The 22,914-nt window shown below is 43.1% G+C and overlaps 2 protein-coding genes across 2 annotated transcripts in view; both read left to right on the top strand.

Annotated features, from left to right (window-relative positions):
• Positions 1–5,361, top strand: part of c2cd2l (c2cd2 like) — a 44,882-nt gene extending 39,521 nt beyond the window's left edge. Inside the window, exon 15 of the mRNA XM_020464532.2 lies at positions 76–5,361. Within this exon, the coding sequence (XP_020320121.1) occupies positions 76–326 (251 nt within the window). The 3' untranslated portion in view covers positions 327–5,361. The remainder of the gene's footprint in view (positions 1–75) is intronic.
• A 16,710-nt stretch (positions 5,362–22,071) lies between these two features.
• On the top strand, positions 22,072–22,789 carry h2ax (H2A.X variant histone). Its single transcript, XM_020464542.2, has one exon. The coding sequence runs from the start codon at positions 22,191–22,193 to the stop codon at positions 22,617–22,619; it is 429 nt and encodes a 142-aa protein (XP_020320131.1). The 5' UTR covers positions 22,072–22,190; the 3' UTR covers positions 22,620–22,789.
• Positions 22,790–22,914: the final 125 nt, after the last annotated feature.

The following is a 22,914-nucleotide window of genomic DNA, read 5'->3' as shown; positions in this document are numbered from 1 at the left end:
CAATATCAATATTGTATTTTCCAAATCACCATAATACACCATGATGTAACTCCTGTCTCTATTACGCTCTTCTAGTGGGCTTCCTCCGCAGCGGAACCAAGCTACTATTCCGTACAAGACACCGAAAGAAGGACCCAACCTTCAGCCAATCCCACGAGGACCTCTCCAACCTGGCCAGTGTCTCTGCCTCTTCTGCCTCTGGCACCATTGTGCGTAAGAAGTCCGGCAGCTTCTCCCGACGACTCATCAAGCGCTTCTCCTTCAAGTCGAAGTCGAAGGACAAAGCCAGTGCCACCAATGGTGGGCCGAGCACAGCAGACAACTGATAGACAACTGAATGGTGTATAGCGGATGGCTAATGGCATTGCTACCGCCTTCCTGAGACTTAGAAGTAGGCTACTGTTGCCGTGGACCCAGAAATCGCCCTGGCTTTTCTGGGTCAATGGTATTGGGTTGGGTAGGATCGTAGGACTGCTTGAAATGGTTGGAGCATGCTTAGCATTGGTCATCCTGTCCCACCATTTCTTCCTGATTTCACCATCAGATGAGGAACCCAAATTTGCCACTTGTATCTAGTTTTTGCAGGCAGAACACGTACACCCCAGGTTGGTGGTTACCTATCCTGCATCTCTTACCTCTGATAGGACTCCTTTTCCTCTGAATGAGAAACGCACACGTCAGGGAAAGCTAGATGGATCCAGGGACTGTTTGCTTATTATCAAAGCCATTTCTTTTCAGAAGGAGCCTCTGCTGCTCTGGTGGATTTAAAGGGGGTAAAAGGGGGATAACGAAAGTAAGAATCAACTTGAAGATGTTGCAATTCAACACTAAAGGGGCAGTAGGTAGAGTGAGTGTGGCCTCTTCCAAATCAATTTATTTAAAAATATGATTTTCTTGGTTGCACTTTATCGGATTGTTTACAGCACTTGACAGCTTCTTCTGGTGTTAATTTTATTGGTATTTGTATTGTTTGCTCTCTGATTCACATGATTATCCTTCTGTTTCCCCCAAAAATATTGGGTCACGTTTGGTGGTTTGCATTCGGTAGGCCTAGTAGAGACATGACTTTATCTTTCTTTCCTGCTTAGTTGTGAATGTAATCTTAAATAACAAACTTAGTTGAAGAACAAATATCAAACCCTCGCATAGGTCTTAAGTTGGTGGTAATGTTGACATTCATAGTGGCTTATACATTATGTTTTAACAATGTTGTTCATAATTGTAAGTTGTACAAAAACCAAATGCAGGCATACTTATGTCTGTGTTTTGTATTGTTTTTTTAGAAAGGGAAATCTTCAAGGCAAACTGTTATGAAAAAGGCAAACTGTTTTAAATGATCAGCTCAGACCCTTTTTAATTTGTATCTACTAGGCAAGTTGAAATACCTCAATCGCCTAAGTACTAACGTTACACATTCTCTGGGTCAGAATTATTGATGGAGGATATGCCATAAATATCTTTAATAGTTGAATAGTAAAATGATATACAGATTGAGTCCTCTTAATATTAATATCAGGGAATTATCATGGTTGAGGTAATAAAAAAAGATGGTCAGATGGTTATGACTTTCTCCCCTGTAATGCAAGATTGTTGCTCCTTAATTCAAGTTGAGCTTATAAGATGTCACAGTCCTCCAGGACATGCGTTGTCACGCACAGAACATAGGGTAGTGTAAAGATGTACATAAAAGTAGTTATCTTGTACAGTATTGGCATATGCGTTTTGTAAGACAATTATTTTGCCATCCGCTCAGAATTTGTATTGTGTATCCCTAAAGTATATTTGATGTTATAGTAAGGGAATGTGGTTCAGTAGTAATAGACAAGGAAATATTGTTACTCCTGCCCCACCTCTACTCTTTAAGACAGACTCCCATAATCATCATAACATAGTACTGTTTGCCAAGTAAAGTCACACACATAATTACGTTTTCATTATGAAATTGTCACTGAGGTAACATCACTTTTTTGTTGGTTGAAACCCATAAACATTACTACTTGAAGTTACAGCTTGTCTGAAGACAATGTATAACCGCATACAGTGCCTTCAGAAAGTATTCACACCCCTACACATTGGGATTCAAATTGATTTAAGTGCGGGGGGGGGGGGGAAATCTAAATTGTTCAAAGCTTAATAAAAAATCAAACACTAATATATCTTGATTCGACAAGTGTTCAACCCCCTGAGTCAATACATGTTAGAATCACCTTTGGTAGCGATTTACAGCTGTGAGTCTTTTGGGTTAAGTCTCTTAGGAGCTTTGTACATCTGGATCGTACAATATTTATTATTTTTTAAACTCTTCAAGCTCTGTGAAGTTGGTTGTTGATCATTGCTAGATAGCCATTTTCAAGTGTTGCCATAGATTTTCAAGCCGTTTTAAGTCAAAACTGTAATTGGGAACATTCAATGTCGTCTTGGTAAACAACTCCTGTGTATATTTGGCCTTGTGTCTTAGGTTATTGTCCTGCTGAAATGTGAATTTGTTTCCCAGTGTCTGTTGGAAAGCAGAATGAACCAGGTTTTCCTCAATGATTTTCCCTGCGCTTAGCTCTATTCCGTTTCTTTTTATTGAAAAAATAAAATCCCTAGTCCTTGCAGATGACGAGCATATTCATAACATGATGTAGCCCCCACCATGCTTGAAAATATGAAGAGTGGTACTTAGTGATCTGTTTTGTTGGATTTGCCCCAAACATAATGCTTTGAATTTAGGACAAAAAGTTCATTTCTTTGCCAACTTTTTGGGAAATATTACAGGATGCATGTTTTGGAATATTTGTATTCTGTACAGACTTCCTTCTTTTCACTCTGTCATTTAGGTTAGTAATTGTGGAGTAACTACAATATTATTGATCCATCCTCAGTTTTCTCCAATCACAGCCATTAAACTCTATTTATTTGATTTGATTTATTTAACCTTTATTTAACTAGGCAAGTCCGTTAAGAACAAATTCTTATTTACAATGATGGCCGACTTGTAAGCCCAAACCCTCCCCTATCCCGGACGACGCTGGGACAATTGTGCGCTGTCCTATGGGACTCCCAATCACGGGCCGGTTGTGATACAGCCCGGGTTTGAACCTGGGTCTGTAGTGATGTCTCTAGCACTGCGATGCACCACTCGGGAGGCCTGTAACAGTTAAAATCACTATTGGCCTCATGGTGAAATCCCTGAGAGGTTTCTTTCCTCTCCAGCAACTGAACTAGGAAGGACGCCTGGATGTATTGATACACCATCCAAAGTGTAATTATTAACTTTGCCATGTTTAAAGCGATATTCAGTGTCTGCTTTAAAAATGTTTTTTACCCATCTACCAATAGATACCCTTCATGCGATGCACTTATGGACCTTACAATTATCTGTATGTGTGGGGTCAATTTAATGTATTACCCCTTTTTCTCCCCAATTTTGTGGTATCTAATTGGTAGTTAGTCTTGTCCCATCGCTGCAACTCCCATACGGACTCGGGAGAGGCGAAGGTCGAGAGCCGTGCGTCCTCTGAAACACAACCCAGCCAAGCCGCCCTGCTTCTTGACACAATGCCCGCTTAATCCAAAAGCCATCCGCACCAATGTGTCGGAGGAAACACCGTACACCTGGAGACAGTGTCAGCGTGCATTGTGCCCAGCCCGCCACAGGAGTCGCTATTGTGTGATGGAACAAGAACATCCCTGCCGGCCAAACCCTCCTCTAACCCGGACGATACTGGGCCAATTGTGCGCAGCCCCATGGGTCTCCAGTCGCGGCCGGCTGCGACAGAGCCTGGACACGAATCAGGATCTTTAGTGGCACAGCTAGCACTGTGATGCAGTGCCTTAGACTACTGCACCATTCGGTTGGCTGTGGGGTAAATTTTTACTCCTGAACGTATTTAGGTTTGCCATAACAAAGGGGTTGAATACATATTAACTCAATTTAGAATTTTTTTACAAAATAAAATCTAAAGCCGAAAACTAAATTCCACATTGACATTGTACGGTATTGTGTGTAGATCAGTGGCAGATAACCTCAATATAATACATTTTAAAATGAGGCTGTAACACAACAGAATTTGGAAAAAATCAAGGGATGTGAATACTTTCTGAAGGAGCTATATGTTTTTTTTAGGGGTTCAAGCAATTTGGTGGAAAAAAAAATCAAATTCCTGTGAAACTGTAAGCCACGCTGGTGCAACATTGTAGGATGGTAAAGGGCCATGGGCCCCACCGTCTCATGCCATGCCATGCACACTTGGCGCTATAATAAACAATTGGAAATGGAAACTTTGAAAGCTCACGCCCCTCTGCCTGTGTGATGTAGTGTCATAAATTCGGTACATAGGTCCCTCTCCTTACAAGGAACAAATGTGCATTAAGGACCCATAACAAACAAAAAAAGTTTAACTAACTCAAACTAGACCACAGCCTGTTGTTTCCAATGAGAACAAATGCGTCAGTGGGCAGAACCAGCAAGAAGGGGCGAGCTAGATCCTTTCTATTTGAAGCCTATAAAGTATGATGTGATCATTTTAAATGTTTAATTTATTTGAAATAAATGTATTTTTTAAAACACTGATACTCATCATTTGTCACAGCTCTAGTGTAGGGATGTGTTGTTTGAATGTCATACTGTATGTTGAACAATACTGAACATTATGTTGAATTGACCAACTTTAAATTTCCTCCCCAAAATGCTTTCTCTACCTCCAAGACAATGGGTTGTAATAATGGCTCTAGACGCCTAGGTGTGATACCATTTAACCTGGCAGGACTAGAAAAGTAATGCTCCCCTTTCTCTCATTCTCTTAACTCTGGACCTAAAGGAGGAATAAGCACCTCGAGCTCCAGCAAGCTGACGACAGGCCCTGGTCTTTGCCTTTAATGGCCAGAACTGGTAACTGATAAATTAGGGGGAAAGTACCTTTTTAGGGAATTGTACTTGAAATTGGGACGGAAGTGCCCACGCACTAAAAAGGCTCAGAAGACGAGGAGAGTTAAAAGAGCTAGTGTAGCCTGAATGGCACACTTGAGCTAACCTTCTTCAAGGAAAGAAGGAGAATACTATTAGAGCACAGCCACTGCAACTCAAGCAAGGAGTCAACAGAGAAAAGCAACAAGCATAAGGACACCAACTCCGGACCAAAGGAGGAACCCCAACTCAAGAAGAAAGGACATCTTCCTTTGTTCTTCACATGCAGCCTGAACAATCAAGAAGCCACAATGGACTTTGATCACAGACTGAGAATAATATCATTTCATGTTCAGGATCTCAAGCTCTTCAATTCTTGTCTTTCATTCTATTTCCTAACTTTTCATGATCATTCTCATTATGTATGTAAATATTTAGATTAGTGTTATTAAATGTTGATTGTATAAATACATTGTGTTTGTCTTGTTATTCTGGTAAAGAACTCTCAATTGATTCTCAAAATAATTCATACCTTCAGATAAGTCAACTATTACTATTGTTCTTATTTTAGTCTTAAGAGTTATTCCTAAAATATCTCATAAACCACATCTTCTTAGAATACTATTTTTGTCCAATACAGGACTGATGCCTTGTTAATAATCTCATAGACATGTGTACCACTACCACACTAGGCTAAATGTGTGACTGAGAAAGGAGCCCCAAAGTTTCACTTTCGCTTGGGGGTAGAATGACAGAGACGGTGGAGATTGCCCAGTGAACATGCCGACCAGTGGAGGCTGCTTAGCGGAGGACAGCTCCTAATAATGACTGGAACAGAGCAAATGGAATGGCATCTAACATTTGAAACCATGTGTTAGATGTACAGTGCCTTGCGAAAGTATTCGGCCCCCTTGAACTTTGCGACCTTTTGCCACATTTCAGGCTTCAAACATAAAGATATAAAACTGTATTTTTTTGTGAAGAATCAACAACAAGTCGGACACAATCATGAAGCGGAACAACATTTATTGGATATTTCAAACTTTTTTAACAAATCAAAAACTGAAAAATTGGGCGTGCAAAATTATTCAGCCCCTTTACTTTCAGTGCAGCAAACTCTCTCCAGAAGTTCAGTGAGGATCTCTGAATGATTCAATGTTGACCTAAATGACTAATGATGATAAATACAATCCACCTGTGTGTAATCAAGTCTCCGTATAAATGCACCTGCACTGTGATAGTCTCAGAGGTCCGTTAAAAGCGCAGAGAGCATCATGAAGAACAAGGAACACACCAGGCAGGTCCGAGATACTGTTGTGAAGAAGTTTAAAGCCGGATTTGGATACAAAAAGATTTCCCAAGCTTTAAACATCCCAAGGAGCACTGTGCAAGCGATAATATTGAAATGGAAGGAGTATCAGACCACTGCAAATCTACCAAGACCTGGCCGTCCCTCTAAACTTTCAGCTCATACAAGGAGAAGACTGATCAGAGATGCAGCCAAGAGGCCCATGATCACTCTGGATGAACTGCAGAGATCTACAGCTGAGGTGGGAGACTCTGTCCATAGGACAACAATCAGTTGTATATTGCACAAATCTGGCCTTTATGGAAGAGTGGCAAGAAGAAAGCCATTTCTTAAAGATATCCATAAAAAGTGTTGTTTAACGTTTGCCACAAGCCACCTGGGAGACACACCAACCATGTGGAAGAAGGTGCTCTGGTCAGATGAAACCAAAATTGAACTTTTTGGCAACAATGCAAAACGTTATGTTTGGCGTAAAAGCAACACAGCTCATCACCCTGAACACACCATCCCCACTGTCAAACATGGTGGTGGCAGCATCATGGTTTGGGCCTGCTTTTCTTCAGCAGGGACAGGGAAGATGGTTAAAATTGATGGGAAGATGGATGGAGCTAAATACAGGACCATTCTGGAAGAAAACCTGATGGAGTCTGCAAAAGACCTGAGACTGGGACGGAGATTTGTCTTCCAACAAGACAATGATCCAAAACATAAAGCAAAATCTACAATGAAATGGTTCAAAAATAAACATATCCAGGTGTTAGAATGGCCAAGTCAAAGTCCAGACCTGAATCCAATCGAGAATCTGTGGAAAGAACTGAAAACTGCTGTTCACAAATGCTCTCCATCCAACCTCACTGAGCTCGAGCTGTTTTGCAAGGAGCAATGGGAAAAAAATTCATTATCTCGATGTGCAAAACTGATAGAGACATACCCCAAGCCACTTACAGCTGTAATCGCAGCAAAAGGTGGCGCTACAAAGTATTAACTTAAGCGGGCTGAATAATTTAGCACGCCCAATTTTTCAGTTTTTGATTTGTTAAAAAAGTTTGAAATATCCAATAAATGTCGTTCCACTTCATGATTGTGTCCCACTTGTTGTTGATTCTTCACAAAAAAAATACAGTTTTATATCTTTATGTTTGAAGCCTGAAATGTGGCAAAAGGTCGCAAAGTTCAAGGGGGCCGAATACTTTCGCAAGGCACTGTACATGCAGACACAGCATCATACAAAGACTGGAAGACTGAGCTAGGCTTGGAACTAATATGTATACCGAACGTTTGGGTCTAAACACAGGTCGGCAAGACAGCTAGCTACACATCTATAGGCATACAGGTATTTATTTTTTTATCTTCCACTGCACAATAAGCAAGAACATAGCTAGCTACGTTATTTAATCTATCTGCATTGCATAGCAAATATCAGCAAGGAAAGCTTACAAACTTGTACATTCAATTTGCAGTAAATGCTTTAGCTAGCAAGATTCTTTAGATCCACTGTTTCACAAGATGACAGCCTGGTTTGCTGGTTGTTTCAGGAGTCCCTAAAACATGAAACAACCAGAATTACAATTTCATACTCATGTCAAAACACCCATAAAGCTAGCCAACCAGCTGGCTAATGTAAGCTAGTTTACTAAATTGCGATTTTCATAAATGAACTTTATGATTAAAAAAATATGCATAATTGTTTGTCTCTACATTAACTAACATATTCCTGTCAACTATACATTTTTTGCATGATTCATCATGATGTTTTAATCACTTACATTTGCTTCCATTCTAGTATTTTTGTCTGCCATCTTTGCTGAAGAAAGTCTCCGGCCTTGGGTCGCATAGCATCACATTTGTCATGGCAACCACTCGATATGATTGGTCATCGCCCAGCAGTCGCCGCTGGTGATTTGCATAATGTTGGGAAAAGTGTATATTTTTCATCGCCTCCCACACTACCTTCACACCGCCCAAAGGTCCCCTGCCCTCTCCACTTTCCTTCCATTGAAATGAATGGGAAGCTGTGTTTCACCGTGCTGCATCCTGTGCTAGTGTATCATACCTTTAAGGGTGTTGCACCCATTCATACTTCTGTAGGCCTATACATTTTTTAAATTATTCTGTTTTTGTTGATGAGGGGGGATACATTGAAAGGATGCATTTTTCAATGCATGAGAAGCTACAATGGTTTGTTTCTCTCGTGCATGTTTACTGCAGGTTTGAAAGCATAGCAAGACTAAGCCTACTTTGCGGGTTTGTGGTGCTTTCAAGACAACTGGTGCCATGTTCGAAACAACTGGGAACTTGGAAATCTCAGACTTCAGTGCGTTCAAGACAACTAGGAACTAAGGACAAAAAAATTGCTCCGACTGGAAAAAATCTGTATTTTTTGTTTTAAAAAAACTGGGTCATATCATGATGTTGGTGATCAGAGCTTGAAACATGGAATTCCGAGTTGGATGACCATTCAAAAAAATAAATTCCCCTTGTCGGAGCTTGTTTTTTTCTGAGTTCCCAGTTATTTTGAACACACTGAAGTTAGAGATTTCCGAGTTCCCAGTTGTTTTGAACGCGGCATAGAGCTCGCCAGTTTGTAGTCTTAAAACCGGGAAATAAATTACCTCTGGTTCATTCAGCCATCCCTTTGGGGGAAATAAATAGGGAAAGAATAACGTTTTGGAATAAACAGCGAAAATAAAGTCTGAAGTTAACACAAGTTTAGGAGCAGGGTTGGAAATCAACACCCCCAAAAGCTCAATCAGAGCTCAGTGTCGCTGCTCTTCAATGGCGGTGTTTGTGGACTCACGCGACCTATGTTTCTTGGGTTTGGGACCACAGCATGCCAGGAGTGGCCTCACGGATCCTTTTTTTTCAGGAGGATATCCCTCAAGAGTACGTACTCTCAGCATCAAGAATATGCATATCCTTAGTTTCATGTCCTCGGCTACAGACAATAAGATTTGGGTATGTCATTTTAGGCGTTTTTTTTTAAATGGTCCGATCCTTGGGATGGAGGAGCCTATGTGTTGTTTGCTCCATAAAGAGATGACTTTGTCACAAGAGAACCTCTCTCTCTCTCAATTCAATTCAATTCAAGGGCTTTATTGGCATGGGAAACATGTGTTAACATTGCCAAAGCAAGTGAGGTAGACAACATACAAAGTGAATATATAAAGTGAAAAACAACAAAAATGAACAGTAAACATTACACATACAGAAGTTTCAAAACAGTAAAGACATTACAAATGTCATATTATATATATATACAGTGTTCTAACAATGTACAAATGGCTAAAGGACACAAGATAAAATAAATAGGCATAAATATGGGTTGTATTTACAATGGTGTTTGTTCTTCACTCTCTCTCTCACTCACACACACACCCCTCTGGTTGTAGGACTGCCCACCACGGGTGCGTAGTTTAGCACTCACACAAGGTTGGTTTGAGTAGGGCTAATGACAAGGTAGCAGGGCGGACACCTTTAATGACCCCAGCGCTACACTTCATAAAAACCTCACACCACAGTCTCCTATGAGCAAGGTGGCTCGGGTTTCACATAACAGCCTGCATACACAGCCCGTTTCTGGTCAGGTGACGCAATCCCTGTTAGGGGACGGCGCTCTGACTCAAGCGAGCGCCTCTGTCAGTGCAGTACAGACCCGTGCTGCAATCACGGAGGGCTTGGACAGCAAGGTTACACGTATAACCAATCTGTCATCACCCCCATTTCTCACAGAATGCGCTATTGTTCCCTCTCCCTTTCATGGGAGGCCCGCCTTGGGCTGTACCGCCGCTTTATTGTCGGCGGACAGCGGTGGCAAGGGCTATAGGGGATGACAGGCATTTCCTACTGAATGCACCAAAGCTTCGCACTCTCCCGCTTTGTCATTATTATTTGACCAGACGCTGGAGAAGGGTTATACCATCCAATTTCGCTGGACCCCTCCCCATTTACGGGGTTCGTGTAGACGGTAATGAAATCGCACCAAAAAGTCACCGCTCGTTGCAGAGATCACAGAACTTTTGGCGAAGGATGTGGTCACCGTGGTTTCATGAGAGCTAAGGGAACAGCGGGCTATATTCGCTCTACTTCCTAGTGTCAAAAAAAGATGGGGGGGGATGAGGCCGATACTGGATCGACGCATTCGCAACAAGAGCGTAGCCAAATGAATGCTCGGAATGCTCACGACAAAATGTCTGCTGGGATGTGTCCATGCGAAAGACTTTTGCATAGACCTGAAGGACGCATACATTCATGTGCCGGTGCATCCGTTTTGCCTTTCAATGGGTGGCATACGAATACACAAGGATGCTGTTTGGGTACGCCCTGGCACCTAGCATCTTTTCCAAATGTGTGGAGGTGGCAATAGAACCATTGCATTGCCAGGGGATAAGGGATTTGGATTACCTGGACAACCTACTGGTGCATGCCCCGTCAGCAGAGATGCCGATCGCACACACAACACAGATGGTGATTCATCTCACACTTTTGGGGTTCATGTGAATTGTGAAGAGCGTACCTTGGCCCAGTCTACAGGATTGTCTACCTGTGTATACAGCTAGACAAATCAAATCAAATGTTATTGGTGACATACACATGGTTAGCAGATGTTAATGTGAGTGTAGCGAAATGCTTGCGCTTCTAGTTCCGACCTTGCAGTAATATCTAACAAGTAATCTAACAATTCCACAACAACTACACACAAATCTAAGTAAAGGGATGGAATAAGAATATGTACATATAAATATATGGATTAGCGATGACCGAGCGGCATAGGCAAGATGCAATAGATGGTATAGAATACAGTATATTCATATGAGATGAGTAATGTAAGATATGTTCTCCTGTAAACATTTCCACCACTGTCCTCCATTCTCCTGCTACTAGCTCTGGTGAGTTCAGGCGGGTTGTCAATCATATTGATAGCTCCCGATCGCTCAGGGGCTCCATAGTTTGCGGAGATGATTCAGATGCTGATTTCGCCGCCTCGTCCCATTCCACATCGATAGGACACGTTGTTTCAGGCAGGAGGCTGAGTGGTCTGATTCCTGAGAGGAACAGGTTAGAGTGCTGTGGGTTATCTGATGTAGTGATCAGAACCATACAGGGCTCACGTGCCAGTTCCACATCCAGGAACGTGTTTTCACAGTGGTGCGTCACAAAGAACGTTGACCCGTGTGCTGTCAAGTTGAGAGCGTCCTCTCATTCCTACAGTATATATTTGATAAGCAGTGCTCATCCGTCACTATTAAGGTGTTCGCGGTGGCGATTTCAGCTTGTCATGAGGGTTTTGGCAGAGACACCGTCTTCAGTCACCCACTAGTGAAATGCATCCTATTGGGAACGCTTCGGCCAATGCCTAGAGCCACGCTCCCTCAGTGGGATAAGACTTTGGTACTCCAAGTGCTTTGTAAGCCTCCGTTCGAGCCATTGAACCAAATCCCCTTCAAAATGTTCTTTGAAGATGGCACTGTTACTCACTCTGACCACTGCTAAGCGTGTCAGGGATTTGTGCGCTCTTTAGATGAGGCCCGACCGCCTTGCGGTGTTATGTCCTAACCTCTTAAATTTACAGATAACAGATTGTAGATTTGTGGGCCTTCTCTACCCCTCCGCATGTTGATAGGAGAGGAACGGCTCCATCGCCTGTGCCTTGGCGTACTACTTGGAGCGCACGGCGGCCATTAGGTCATCCCCCCAGCTGTTTGTGTGTCAAGGTGCTGCGGCACTCGGTAGACCACTCTCTAAACAGCGTCAGTTTCATTGGCTTTGTGAAAGCATTGAGATGGCTTATGAGGCTGCAGAGCGTCCATTGCCTCTGGGTAGAAGAGCCCACTCCACCGATGGAGTTGTGGCTTCTGCTGCTCTTTTCAGAGGAACAGGGATAGAGGATATTTGCCCGGCGGCATCCTGGTCGTCACAGTCCCCTTTTATCAGTTTCTATCTTTCAGATATGTCTTCCAACTCTCTGGCTCAGTCCGTACTCAGTGTTGCTGATGGGAGGACTTGAACTAAAGGAGAAAGATGCTGGGTCAATGGGCATGTTCCCAAGAGGCCTGCTTTTTCTCTATTAGAGTGACGTATGAGACTTGTCTCCTGACTGACGTTCAGTGCAGTTTTTTTTTTACATGCCAACAGTTTAAGACTGTGTTGGGGCAGAATGATGAGGGAAATAGTATTTGTAACCTTGTATTACATTACTATTATACCAATCTTTGAAATTACATTGGAGCGTTATTACTGTCTGAGCGTTCAGTTCATTATTTGCCCATGTTTTATATACTCTTTTACCTATCATCATATATTAACTGTCTGCATGTGCAGTACAGTTTCTGGGTTGATGTTTTTTGAGTGAAGCGGATTTACTGATAATACGGTCTAGGGTGACACCTTGTGACGATTCACTGTAATATCAGTTGTGCGGGAATATTGGAATGCAAACTGCCTTGATGGTTCAGGTCGTCCTTTTCTTTGCCCGCTAGTCTGTGGATTATTCCTCAGACTAGGTGCGGTGGATTTACTGATGACACGGTGAAGGACGACACCTTGAGTTGCATCACTGTTGAGTGTCAGTTATTGAAGGAATATTGGAGAGGTAACTGTCAGCTTGTTCAATTCAGTTGGGCTCGTGTAATTACTTTTCAGCCCACTAGTCTTCGGTTTCCTTAAGACTAGGGGAGGCGGATTACTAGAAGCACACTGTAGGGCGACACCTTGTGTTGCAAACACTGTAGTACCAGTTGTTATAGGGATATTAGAGCATTAATTAACGTCTGCTTGGTTCAGTTAATTTCAGCTCATGTCCTGCATCTCTACCCACCAGTCTTTGTGTTCCTCAGATTGAGTGTTGTGGGTTACCGAAAACACAGTGTAGGGTGACACTTTGTGTCAGTTCTCTGGTGGGTCTGTTTTTCTTGACAGGATATTGGAGCACTATCTATCTGCTTGTTCAGATTAGCTGTGTCTCATATTCTAGTTGTCTGTTCACTAGTCATTGGCTTTGCCAGTGTTGCAGATTTACTGAGGACACAGTATATTGTGAGACCTTGTGTTACTGTACTGTGGGACTCGGTCAGGGGCGGACTGAAACAATAATTCAGGCCAGGAATTTGACTCCATCCCAGGCCAACCTGTTCATGCATACCACCAAACCGCTAATTTTACCAAACTAGTTATACATTTGGCCACTATGTTCATCTGGGAAGAAAGTTATCCACATGACAAAATACAAACATTTGGGACTGACCAACAAGTAGCCTATCTGAAAACTGAGTTTTCAAGGTATGCTATGGCTATGGGTGCACCCTCAAAAACTCACTAGGAATACACCAATCATAGCACATACAAGGTATGCCCCCGATTACAGTCCTACTGATAATCTCATAAATACAGCACATAGTAATCTAAAATCATAGCCTACATGTTTAGGTTTGTGCCTTTAAGTTGTACCTGAAGGTTCCTGCTCTGAGTCTGACTCTGAACTGACCACCATCTCCAGTTCTGCAGGAGCACCTGAAGCTCTACTGCTGCTGCTGCTTCCTTCTTCACCTTTACAAAGAAAATTACTGTAGCCTGTTTCTCTGTACAGTGTATGTGCACTTTCCCTAGTTTATGTGGCATGAGTCATGACTGAATGCTGGCAAGTCCATAGTCTAGGTTTACTATTTTTTACTAGTTTAAACATATTGCCTTCAAATGTCATATTATGATATAATTACTCCACGAAGACGTGCAAACTGTTTAGCCTACCGGCCGTTATGTCACCATTATTAGCTAGGCTACTTAGCTAGCCATGCTGGGTGTCGTGTGTGTGTGTGTTTTAGCTAGTGGTTTTGACTGACCTGTTCCCTTACTAGCGAACATGTAGTTTATTTTGCAGCATTTAGCTGCATCTGTGGCATGGGCCTTTCTCTTTTTTATTCTCTCCCTCTCTGCTCCACCTTTCTAAAATGTTATCGGTAGAGAAGCAGGTAGACGGTTGCTATGTGCGTCGCGGAGAGACCTGATGTCATTTTTGGCGTGGGGACACTGCAGCGAGAGAGTGTAGCGCTTGATGCGTGGCTTCTCCGTCAACTCATTCCTGCTTGCAATATTATCGCTGGTCAAGTTGACTATTCACCGCAGGCCAAAACGACCCTCAGGCCACCGGGAAATGTCCCGGTGCTCCTGACGGCCAGTCCGCCATTGGACTCGGTCACAGCTATTGCTAGGCCCAACCTTGTCATTACGTGGGAAGTGTTGGGCTCGGCAGGGAGTACATTAGGGAGCGTTTCGCTCCGCCTTAAACCAATAGGAGCAGAGGCGGAGCTCCACGATATAGAACGATAGTTATTGAAGTTGTAACTCCAGCTCTATATGTGGAGCAGAGCCCCATGGGCCTTAGGCCTTGCCAACCCACAGTCTCGCTGAAGATCATTTTCAGGAGGCTGAATGTGGGGAGGCAATCCCCATATATTGGGACACCTGTACTCCCATTGGCTGCAGGTGTGTGCATAATACATTTCTCAGGCTACTCACTGCCTCAGCAGCAGGGTAAACCTACAAGAGCAGAGCTGCATTATGGGGCTCCCCGCCACTCATAGAACTGGAGTTACAATTTCATTAACTTTCGTTACCACGGGCCACCTGAAATGTTTTTGGCTCACCTAATGATTGTGCTCGATTATGGATCACTCCCCAAAATGTTTATTCATTAAGTTTTAGTCATTGTCATTGTTCTCCTAGATTTATTTGTGTGCTTCTACGTTTCTAATTCAGAGCACATCACGTAGGCCCTATCCTTGTAAAAAAAAAAAAAATCACCATAGACCCCTGAACTATACATTTTTTGTATTAATTTTATTTCACCTTTATTTAACCAGGTAGGCTAGTTGAGAACAAGTTCTCATTTGCAACTGCGACCTGGCCAAGATAAAGCATAATAGCAGTGTGAACAGACAACCACACAGAGTTACACATGGAGTAAACAATAAACAAGTCAATAACATAGTGGGGAAAAAAATAATCTATATACATTGTGTGCAAAAGGCATTAATCCCAAGGTGGCATAGCAGTTCAGACGTCTTTTGTCCTCGTCTTGTCGTGTCCTGTATATATATATATTTACAACTTTTTCACATACATTTTATTTTTATTTTCCATCAACTCATCTTCAAAACACTCTCCTGCAACCCGCCTCACCAATGTATATTTATAAAAAAGTATTATTTACCTCAGATCTGTAATCCTCCAAGAAGCTAGCCAGAAACTCCAAGAAGCTAGCCTGAAACTAGCCAGAAGCTAATCCAGAAGCTAGTTCAGAAGCTAGTTAGCTCCTTTACTGGCAAATCGTTAATATTCAGCTAACCACGGTTTGTGGTCATCAGCTATCCTTTAGCTCGAAAATCTATCGCCAGTTCTGTACGGCGCAGCGCGGCTCGGAACGGAACATACCGGACCAATTTTTCTCTCCATGTCCCTGGACATTCATACCCGGATCTCACAGCTAGCTAGCTGCTATCCGTGTGACCATCGGAGCTAGCAAGCTCCGTCAATCACTCCTGAGTTCCATCAATCACACCTGGGCTGCAGTCACCTATCCGGACCCGTTTTACTGCCTTCGCGGAGCCCCACCGGGCCTTCACAACTGGACTGCCGACGTTATCTACCCGAAGGAGTTATTCGGCCGGCTCCTCCGTCGCGACGTTACCTGAACGCCCATCTGCGGCCTGCTAACCGTTAGCTGTCTTACCGGCTGCTATCTGAATAGACAATCGGACAATTTTTTTTTTTTTTTTATTTTTTTTTTTATTTATTATTTTTTTTAAATTATTTTTTTAATTATTATTATTATATTTTCTTCTTGGGCCTCTATAACTATATCTATTGTTTTTATTTTTGTTGTTGTTGTGTGATTTGGATTAATCCCCTCTACCACACGGAACCCCACTAATCTACTGACGGAACGTAAGGGGTGGCTAACAGACCTCCATCCTATGCTAGCTTGCTACCGATGCCCTGGCTAGCTGTCTAAATCACCAACCAACCTCTCCACTCACCGGACCCTTTTGATCACTCGACTAAGCATGCCTATCCTTAATGTCAATATGTCTTGTCCATTTCTGTTCTGGTTAGTGTTTATTGGCTTATTTCACTGTAGAGCCTCTAGTCCTGCTCACTATACCTTATCCAACCTATTAGTTCCACCACCCACACATGCAATGACATCTCCTGGTTTCAACGATGTTTCTAGAGACAATATCTCTCTCTTCATCACTCAATACCTAGGTTTACCTCCACTGTATTCACATCCTGCCATACATTTGTCTGTACATTATACCTTGATGCTATTTTATCGCCCCCAGAAACCTCCTTTTACTCTATGTTCCAGACGTTCTAGACGACCAATTCTCATAGCTTTTAGCCGTACCCTTATTCTACTCCTCCTATGTTCCTCTGGCGATGTAGAGGTGAATCCAGGCCCTGCAGTGCCTAGCTCCACTCCTATTCCCCAGGCGCTCTCTTTTGACGACTTCTGTAACCGTAATAGCCTTGGTTTCATGCATGTTAACATTAGAAGCCTCCTCCCTAAGTTTGTTCTATTCACTGCTTTAGCACACTCTGCCAACCCGGATGTTCTAGCTGTGTCTGAATCCTGGCTTAGGAAGACCACCAAAAATTCTGAAGTTTTAATTCCAAACTACAACATTTTCAGACAAGATAGAACTGCCAAAGGGGGCGGTGTTGCAATCTACTGCAAAGATAGCCTGCAGAGTTCTGTCCTACTATCCAGGTCTGTACCCAAACAATTTGAACTTCTACTTTTAAAAATCCACCTCTCTAAAAACAAGTCTCTCACCGTTGCCACCTGCTATAGACCACCCTCTGCCCCCAGCTGTGCTCTGGACACCATATGTGAACTGATTGCCCCCCATCTATCTTCAGAGTTCGTGCTGCTAGGCGACCTAAACTGGAACATGCTTAACACCCCAGCCATCCTACAATCTAAACTTGATGCCCTCAATCTCACACAAATAATCAATGAACCTACCAGGTACCTCCCCAAAACCTTAAACACGGGCACCCTCATAGATATCATCCTAACCAACTTCCCCTCTAAATACACCTCTGCTGTCTTCAACCAAGATCTCAGCGATCACTGCCTCATTGCCTGCATCCGTAATGGGTCAGCGGTCAAACGACCTCCACTCATCACTGTAAAACGCTCCCTGAAACACTTCTGCGAGCAGGCCTTTCTAATCGACCTGGCCGGGGTATCCTGGAAGGATATTGATCTCATCCCGTCAGTAGAGGATGCCTGGATATTTTTTAAAAATGCCTTCCTAACCATCTTAAATAAACATGCCCCATTCAAGAAATTTAGAACCAGGAACAGATATAGCCCTTGGTTCTCCCCAGACCTGACTGCCCTTAACAAACACAAAAACATCCTATGGCGTTCTGCATTAGCATCGAACAGCCCCCGTGATATGCAGCTGTTCAGGGAAGCTAGAAATCATTATACACAGGCAGTTAGAAAAGCCAAGGCTAGCTTTTTCAAGCAGAAATTTGCTTCCTGCAACACTAACTCAAAAAAGTTCTGGGACACTGTAAAGTCCATGGAGAATAAGAACACCTCCTCCCAGCTGCCCACTGCACTGAAGATAGGAAACACTGTCACCACTGATAAATCCACCATAATTGAGAATTTCAATAAGCATTTTTCTACGGCTGGCCATGCTTTCCACCTGGCTACTCCTACCCCGGACAACAGCACTGCACCCCCAACAGCAACTCGCCCAAGCCTTCCCCATTTCTCCTTCTCCCAAATCCATTCAGCTGATGTTCTGAAAGAGCTGCAAAATCTGGACCCCTACAAATCAGCCGGGCTAGACAATCTGGACCCTTTCTTTCTAAAATTATCTGCCGAAATTGTTGCCACCCCTATTACTAGCCTGTTCAACCTCTCTTTCGTGTCGTCTGAGATTCCCAAAGATTGGAAAGCAGCTGCGGTCATCCCCCTCTTCAAAGGGGGGGACACTCTTGACCCAAACTGCTACAGACCTATATCTATCCTACCGTGCCTTTCTAAGGTCTTCGAAAGCCAAGTCAACAAACAGATTACCGACCATTTCGAATCTCACCATACCTTCTCTGCTATGCAATCTGGTTTCAGAGCTGGTCATGGGTGCACCTCAGCCACGCTCAAGGTCCTAAACGATATCTTAACCGCCATCGATAAGAAACATTACTGTGCAGCCGTATTCATTGATCTGGCCAAGGCTTTCGACTCTGTCAATCACCATATCCTCATCGGCAGACTCGACAGCCTTGGTTTCTCAAATGATTGCCTCGCCTGGTTCACCAACTACTTCTCTGATAGAGTTCAGTGTGTCAAGTCGGAGGGTCTGCTGTCCGGACCTCTGGCAGTCTCTATGGGGGTGCCACAGGGTTCAATTCTTGGACCGACTCTCTTCTCTGTATACATCAATGAGGTCGCTCTTGCTGCTGGTGAGTCCCTGATCCACCTCTACGCAGACGACACCATTCTGTATACTTCCGGCCCTTCTTTGGACACTGTGTTAACAACCCTCCAGGCAAGCTTCAATGCCATACAACTCTCCTTCCGTGGCCTCCAATTGCTCTTAAATACAAGTAAAACTAAATGCATGCTCTTCAACCGATCGCTACCTGCACCTACCCGCCTGTCCAACATCACTACTCTGGACGGCTCTGACTTAGAATACGTGGACAACTACAAATACTTAGGTGTCTGGTTAGACTGTAAACTCTCCTTCCAGACCCATATCAAACATCTCCAATCCAAAGTTAAATCTAGAATTGGCTTCCTATTTCGCAACAAAGCATCCTTCACTCATGCTGCCAAACATACCCTTGTAAAACTGACCATCCTACCAATCCTCGACTTTGGCGATGTCATTTACAAAATAGCCTCCAATACCCTACTCAACAAATTGGATGCAGTCTATCACAGTGCAATCCGTTTTATCACCAAAGCCCCATATACTACCCACCATTGCGACCTGTACGCTCTCGTTGGCTGGCCCTCGCTTCATACTCGTCGCCAAACCCACTGGCTCCATGTCATCTACAAGACCCTGCTAGGTAAAGTCCCCCCTTATCTCAGCTCGCTGGTCACCATAGCATCTCCCACCTGTAGCACACGCTCCAGCAGGTATATCTCTCTAGTCACCCCCAAGACCAATTCTTTCTTTGGCCGCCTCTCCTTCCAGTTCTCTGCTGCCAATGACTGGAACGAACTACAAAAATCTCTGAAACTGGAAACACTTATCTCCCTCACTAGCTTTAAGCACCAACTGTCAGAGCAGCTCACAGATTACTGCACCTGTACATAGCCCACCTAAAATTTAGCCCAAACAACTACCTCTTTCCCAACTGTATTTAATTTTTATTTATTTATTTATTTTGCTCCTTTGCACCCCATTATTTTTTTATTTCTACTTTGCACATTCTTCCATTGCAAAACTACCATTCCAGTATTTTACTTGCTATATTGTATTTACTTTGCCATCATGGCCTTTTTTTGCCTTTACCTCCCTTCTCACCTCATTTGCTCACATTGTATATAGACTTGTTTATACTGCATTATTGACTGTATGTTTGTTTTTACTCCATGTGTAACTCTGTGTCGTTTTATCTGTCGAACTGCTTTGCTTTATCTTGGCCAGGTCGCAATTGTAAATGAGAACTTGTTCTCAACTTGCCTACCTGGTTAAATAAAGGTAAAATAAAATAAATAAATAAAATGAGGAGGTAGGCAATAAATAGGCCATAGGAGTGAATAATTACAATTTAGCAGATTAACACGACTGATAAATGATCAGATGAACATGTGCAGGTAGAGATACTGGTGTGCAAAAGAGCAGAAAAGTAAATCAAATAAAAACAGTATGGGGATGAGGTAGGTAAATTGGGTGGGCTATATACCGATGGGCTATGTACAGCTGCAGCGATCGGTTAGCTGCTCAGATAGCAGATGTGTAAAGTTGGTGAGGGAGATAAAAGTCTCCAACTTCCAAAGATTTTTGCAATTCGTTCCAGTCGCAGGCAGCAGAGAACTGGAAGGAAAGGCGGCCAAATTAGGTTTTGGCTTTAGGGATGATCAGTGAGATTCACCTGCTGGAGCGCGTGCTACGGGTGGGTGTTGCCATCGTGACCAGTGAACTGAGATAAGGGGGAGCTTTACCTAGCATAGACTTGTAGATGACCTGGAGCCAGTGGGTCTGGCGACGAACATGTAGCGAGGGCCAGCCGAGTAGAGCATACAGGTAGCAGTGGTGGGTGGTATAAGGTGCTTTAGTAACCAATCAGATGGCACTGTGATAAACTGCATCCAGTTTGCTGAGTAGAGTATTGGAAGCTATTTTGTAGATGACATCGCCGAAGTCGAGGATCGGTAGGATAGTCAGTTTTACAAGGGTAAGTTTTGCGGCGTGACTGAAGGAGGCTTTGTTGCGAAATAGAAAGCCGACTCTAGATTTGATTTTGGATTGGAGATGTTTGATATGAGTCTGGAAGGAGAGTTTGCAGTCTAGCCAGACACCTAGGTACTTATAGATGTTCACATATTCTAGGTCGGAACCATCCAGGGTGGTGAAGCTAGTCGGGCGTGCGAGTGCAGGCAGCGAATGGTTGAAAAGCATGCATTTTGGTTTTACTAGCGTGTAAGAGCAGTTGGAGGCCACGGAAGGAGTGTTGTATGGCATTGAAGCTGGTTTGGAGGTTAGATAGCACAGTGTCCAAGGAAGGGCCAGAAGTATACAGAATGGTGTCGTCTGCGTAGAGGTGGATCAGGGAATCGCCCGCAGCAAGAGCAACATCATTGATAATAATAATGAATAAGCTGTATCACTCAGCCTTTTGTGGAAGGGCATGCACTTTGTTGATTCTTGATGTTTATCTTTTTATTGTTGGATCTAAATTATTTATTTTAACACATTGAGGCAGGTCACAAAAATGTTATTAAACATTATACCCTATTAATAGTAATACATCTAATCTTTTAAACATTAGAAAGCATGCTCACCGTTGTTTATGTATTTTCTTTGCGTAATTATGGAGCAAAATATTATTTTGATAGGTAAGAATCTGAGTGGCTGCTAGATTTTTTTGTATCTAACGTTACCTACCACATTGGCTGTTGAAAGAAAAAGTTAAATTTCCCAACGTGCTTATGAGATCTTCTTTGTTTTGATCTATGATATAATGGCAGTCAGTTAACATGACCTTTACGAATTATTATTAAGCATTTGTGATTTGTTTGTATTATTACATATTCTAAATTCTTCAAAATTCTAAAAAGTTAGGTTAGATGAAGAGTACCTCATAGAACAAAACATATAAGATGCCTAAACCTGTGTTAACCATAGACTGAACGGCGTTCATCCAAAAACACCATCCATTTTCCTCATAGGCTTTGTCTAAAGAACCATTCATTGCCTACAAAAAGACGCCATTAATATTTCTCTCTATCGTTGGTAGCAGTAGCTCTACCCCCGCTTCCCAACAATTCGTTGTTTACCAAAATATACTTTGCCCTATTCATCTGTGATATACCTTGCTACAAACACGCTGATTCATGTAACAAATAATTGTTTCGTCTTCATAGACTGCTGGCTTTCCACCAAAAATTAAAATAGGGAGGGAGGGTATTTGATTGGCGTGACATTTCCCCCCCAAATTTGAGAGAGCAATGTGATCCAATGACAACAGCGATAAACACAACAAACCAATCAAACACGGTCCTCAACTACTCTGATATGCACAGAAAATTCAGGCCAATAGGGTTCATCTCTTTCAAGCAGTTACCTCTCAAAGCCAATTATATGCGCCTTCTCATTTCAATATCCAATAGGATTTGAAGGCGGGATTAAATTGCAGTGTTTATATTCCGCAGTAGTTCCTTTAGCGTTCATTATTTCCTTGAACCACAGCCTGTTTGGTCTCTGTTACACCTGAGTCTTGAGAATCTGCATCATGTCTGGAAGAGGCAAAACCGGAGGAAAGGCCCGCGCTAAGGCAAAGTCCCGCAGCTCCCGCGCTGGTCTTCAGTTCCCCGTAGGTCGTGTCCATCGTCTGCTGAGGAAGGGCAACTACGCTCATAGAGTAGGTGCTGGTGCTCCCGTGTACATGGCTGCTGTCCTCGAGTACCTGACGGCTGAGATCCTCGAGTTGGCTGGCAATGCCGCTCGGGACAACAAGAAGTCCCGTATCATCCCCCGCCATCTACAGCTGGCCGTTCGTAACGACGAGGAGTTGAACAAACTACTCGGCGGTGTAACCATCGCCCAAGGAGGTGTGTTGCCCAACATCCAGGCTGTTTTGCTACCAAAGAAGACAGGGGCGGCCGCTGCACCAAGCGGGAAGGCGGGAAAGAAGGCTTCCTCACAGTCCCAAGAATATTAGTTGGCGATTTAAATAAACCTCCACCGAACTCTTCAACCAAAAGGCCCTTTTAAGGGCCACCCACACATTCTGAAAATTGTTAAATTTCCATTCCTATTTTCCTTTGTTGAAAATGTGCTGTTTTTTTCGCGCTTAAAATTCTTTAGGTTACAATAAATGTTCTTTTGATACATCTTGTCACGTTTTGTGTCCATTCGAGGGTTAAACAAGTGAGTAAAATCAATGTTTGTTTGAGAGAGCTAACCTTAAGTGTTTGCGACAGGGTTGAGCATGCTAACAATAGCCATTACACTAC

The sequence above is a fragment of the Oncorhynchus kisutch genome, linkage group LG28, assembly GCF_002021735.2.
Source record: "Oncorhynchus kisutch isolate 150728-3 linkage group LG28, Okis_V2, whole genome shotgun sequence".
Taxonomy (NCBI): domain Eukaryota; kingdom Metazoa; phylum Chordata; class Actinopteri; order Salmoniformes; family Salmonidae; genus Oncorhynchus; species Oncorhynchus kisutch.
The sequence above is the reverse complement of the archived record's forward strand: the minus strand, read 5'-3'. Positions and strand labels throughout refer to the sequence as shown.

What these genes read in the sequence shown, in the direction of transcription:
- h2ax (XM_020464542.2), top strand. Translation starts at nt 22,191, where the DNA reads ATGTCTGGAAGAGGCAAAACCGGAGGAAAGGCCCGCGCTAAGGCAAAG.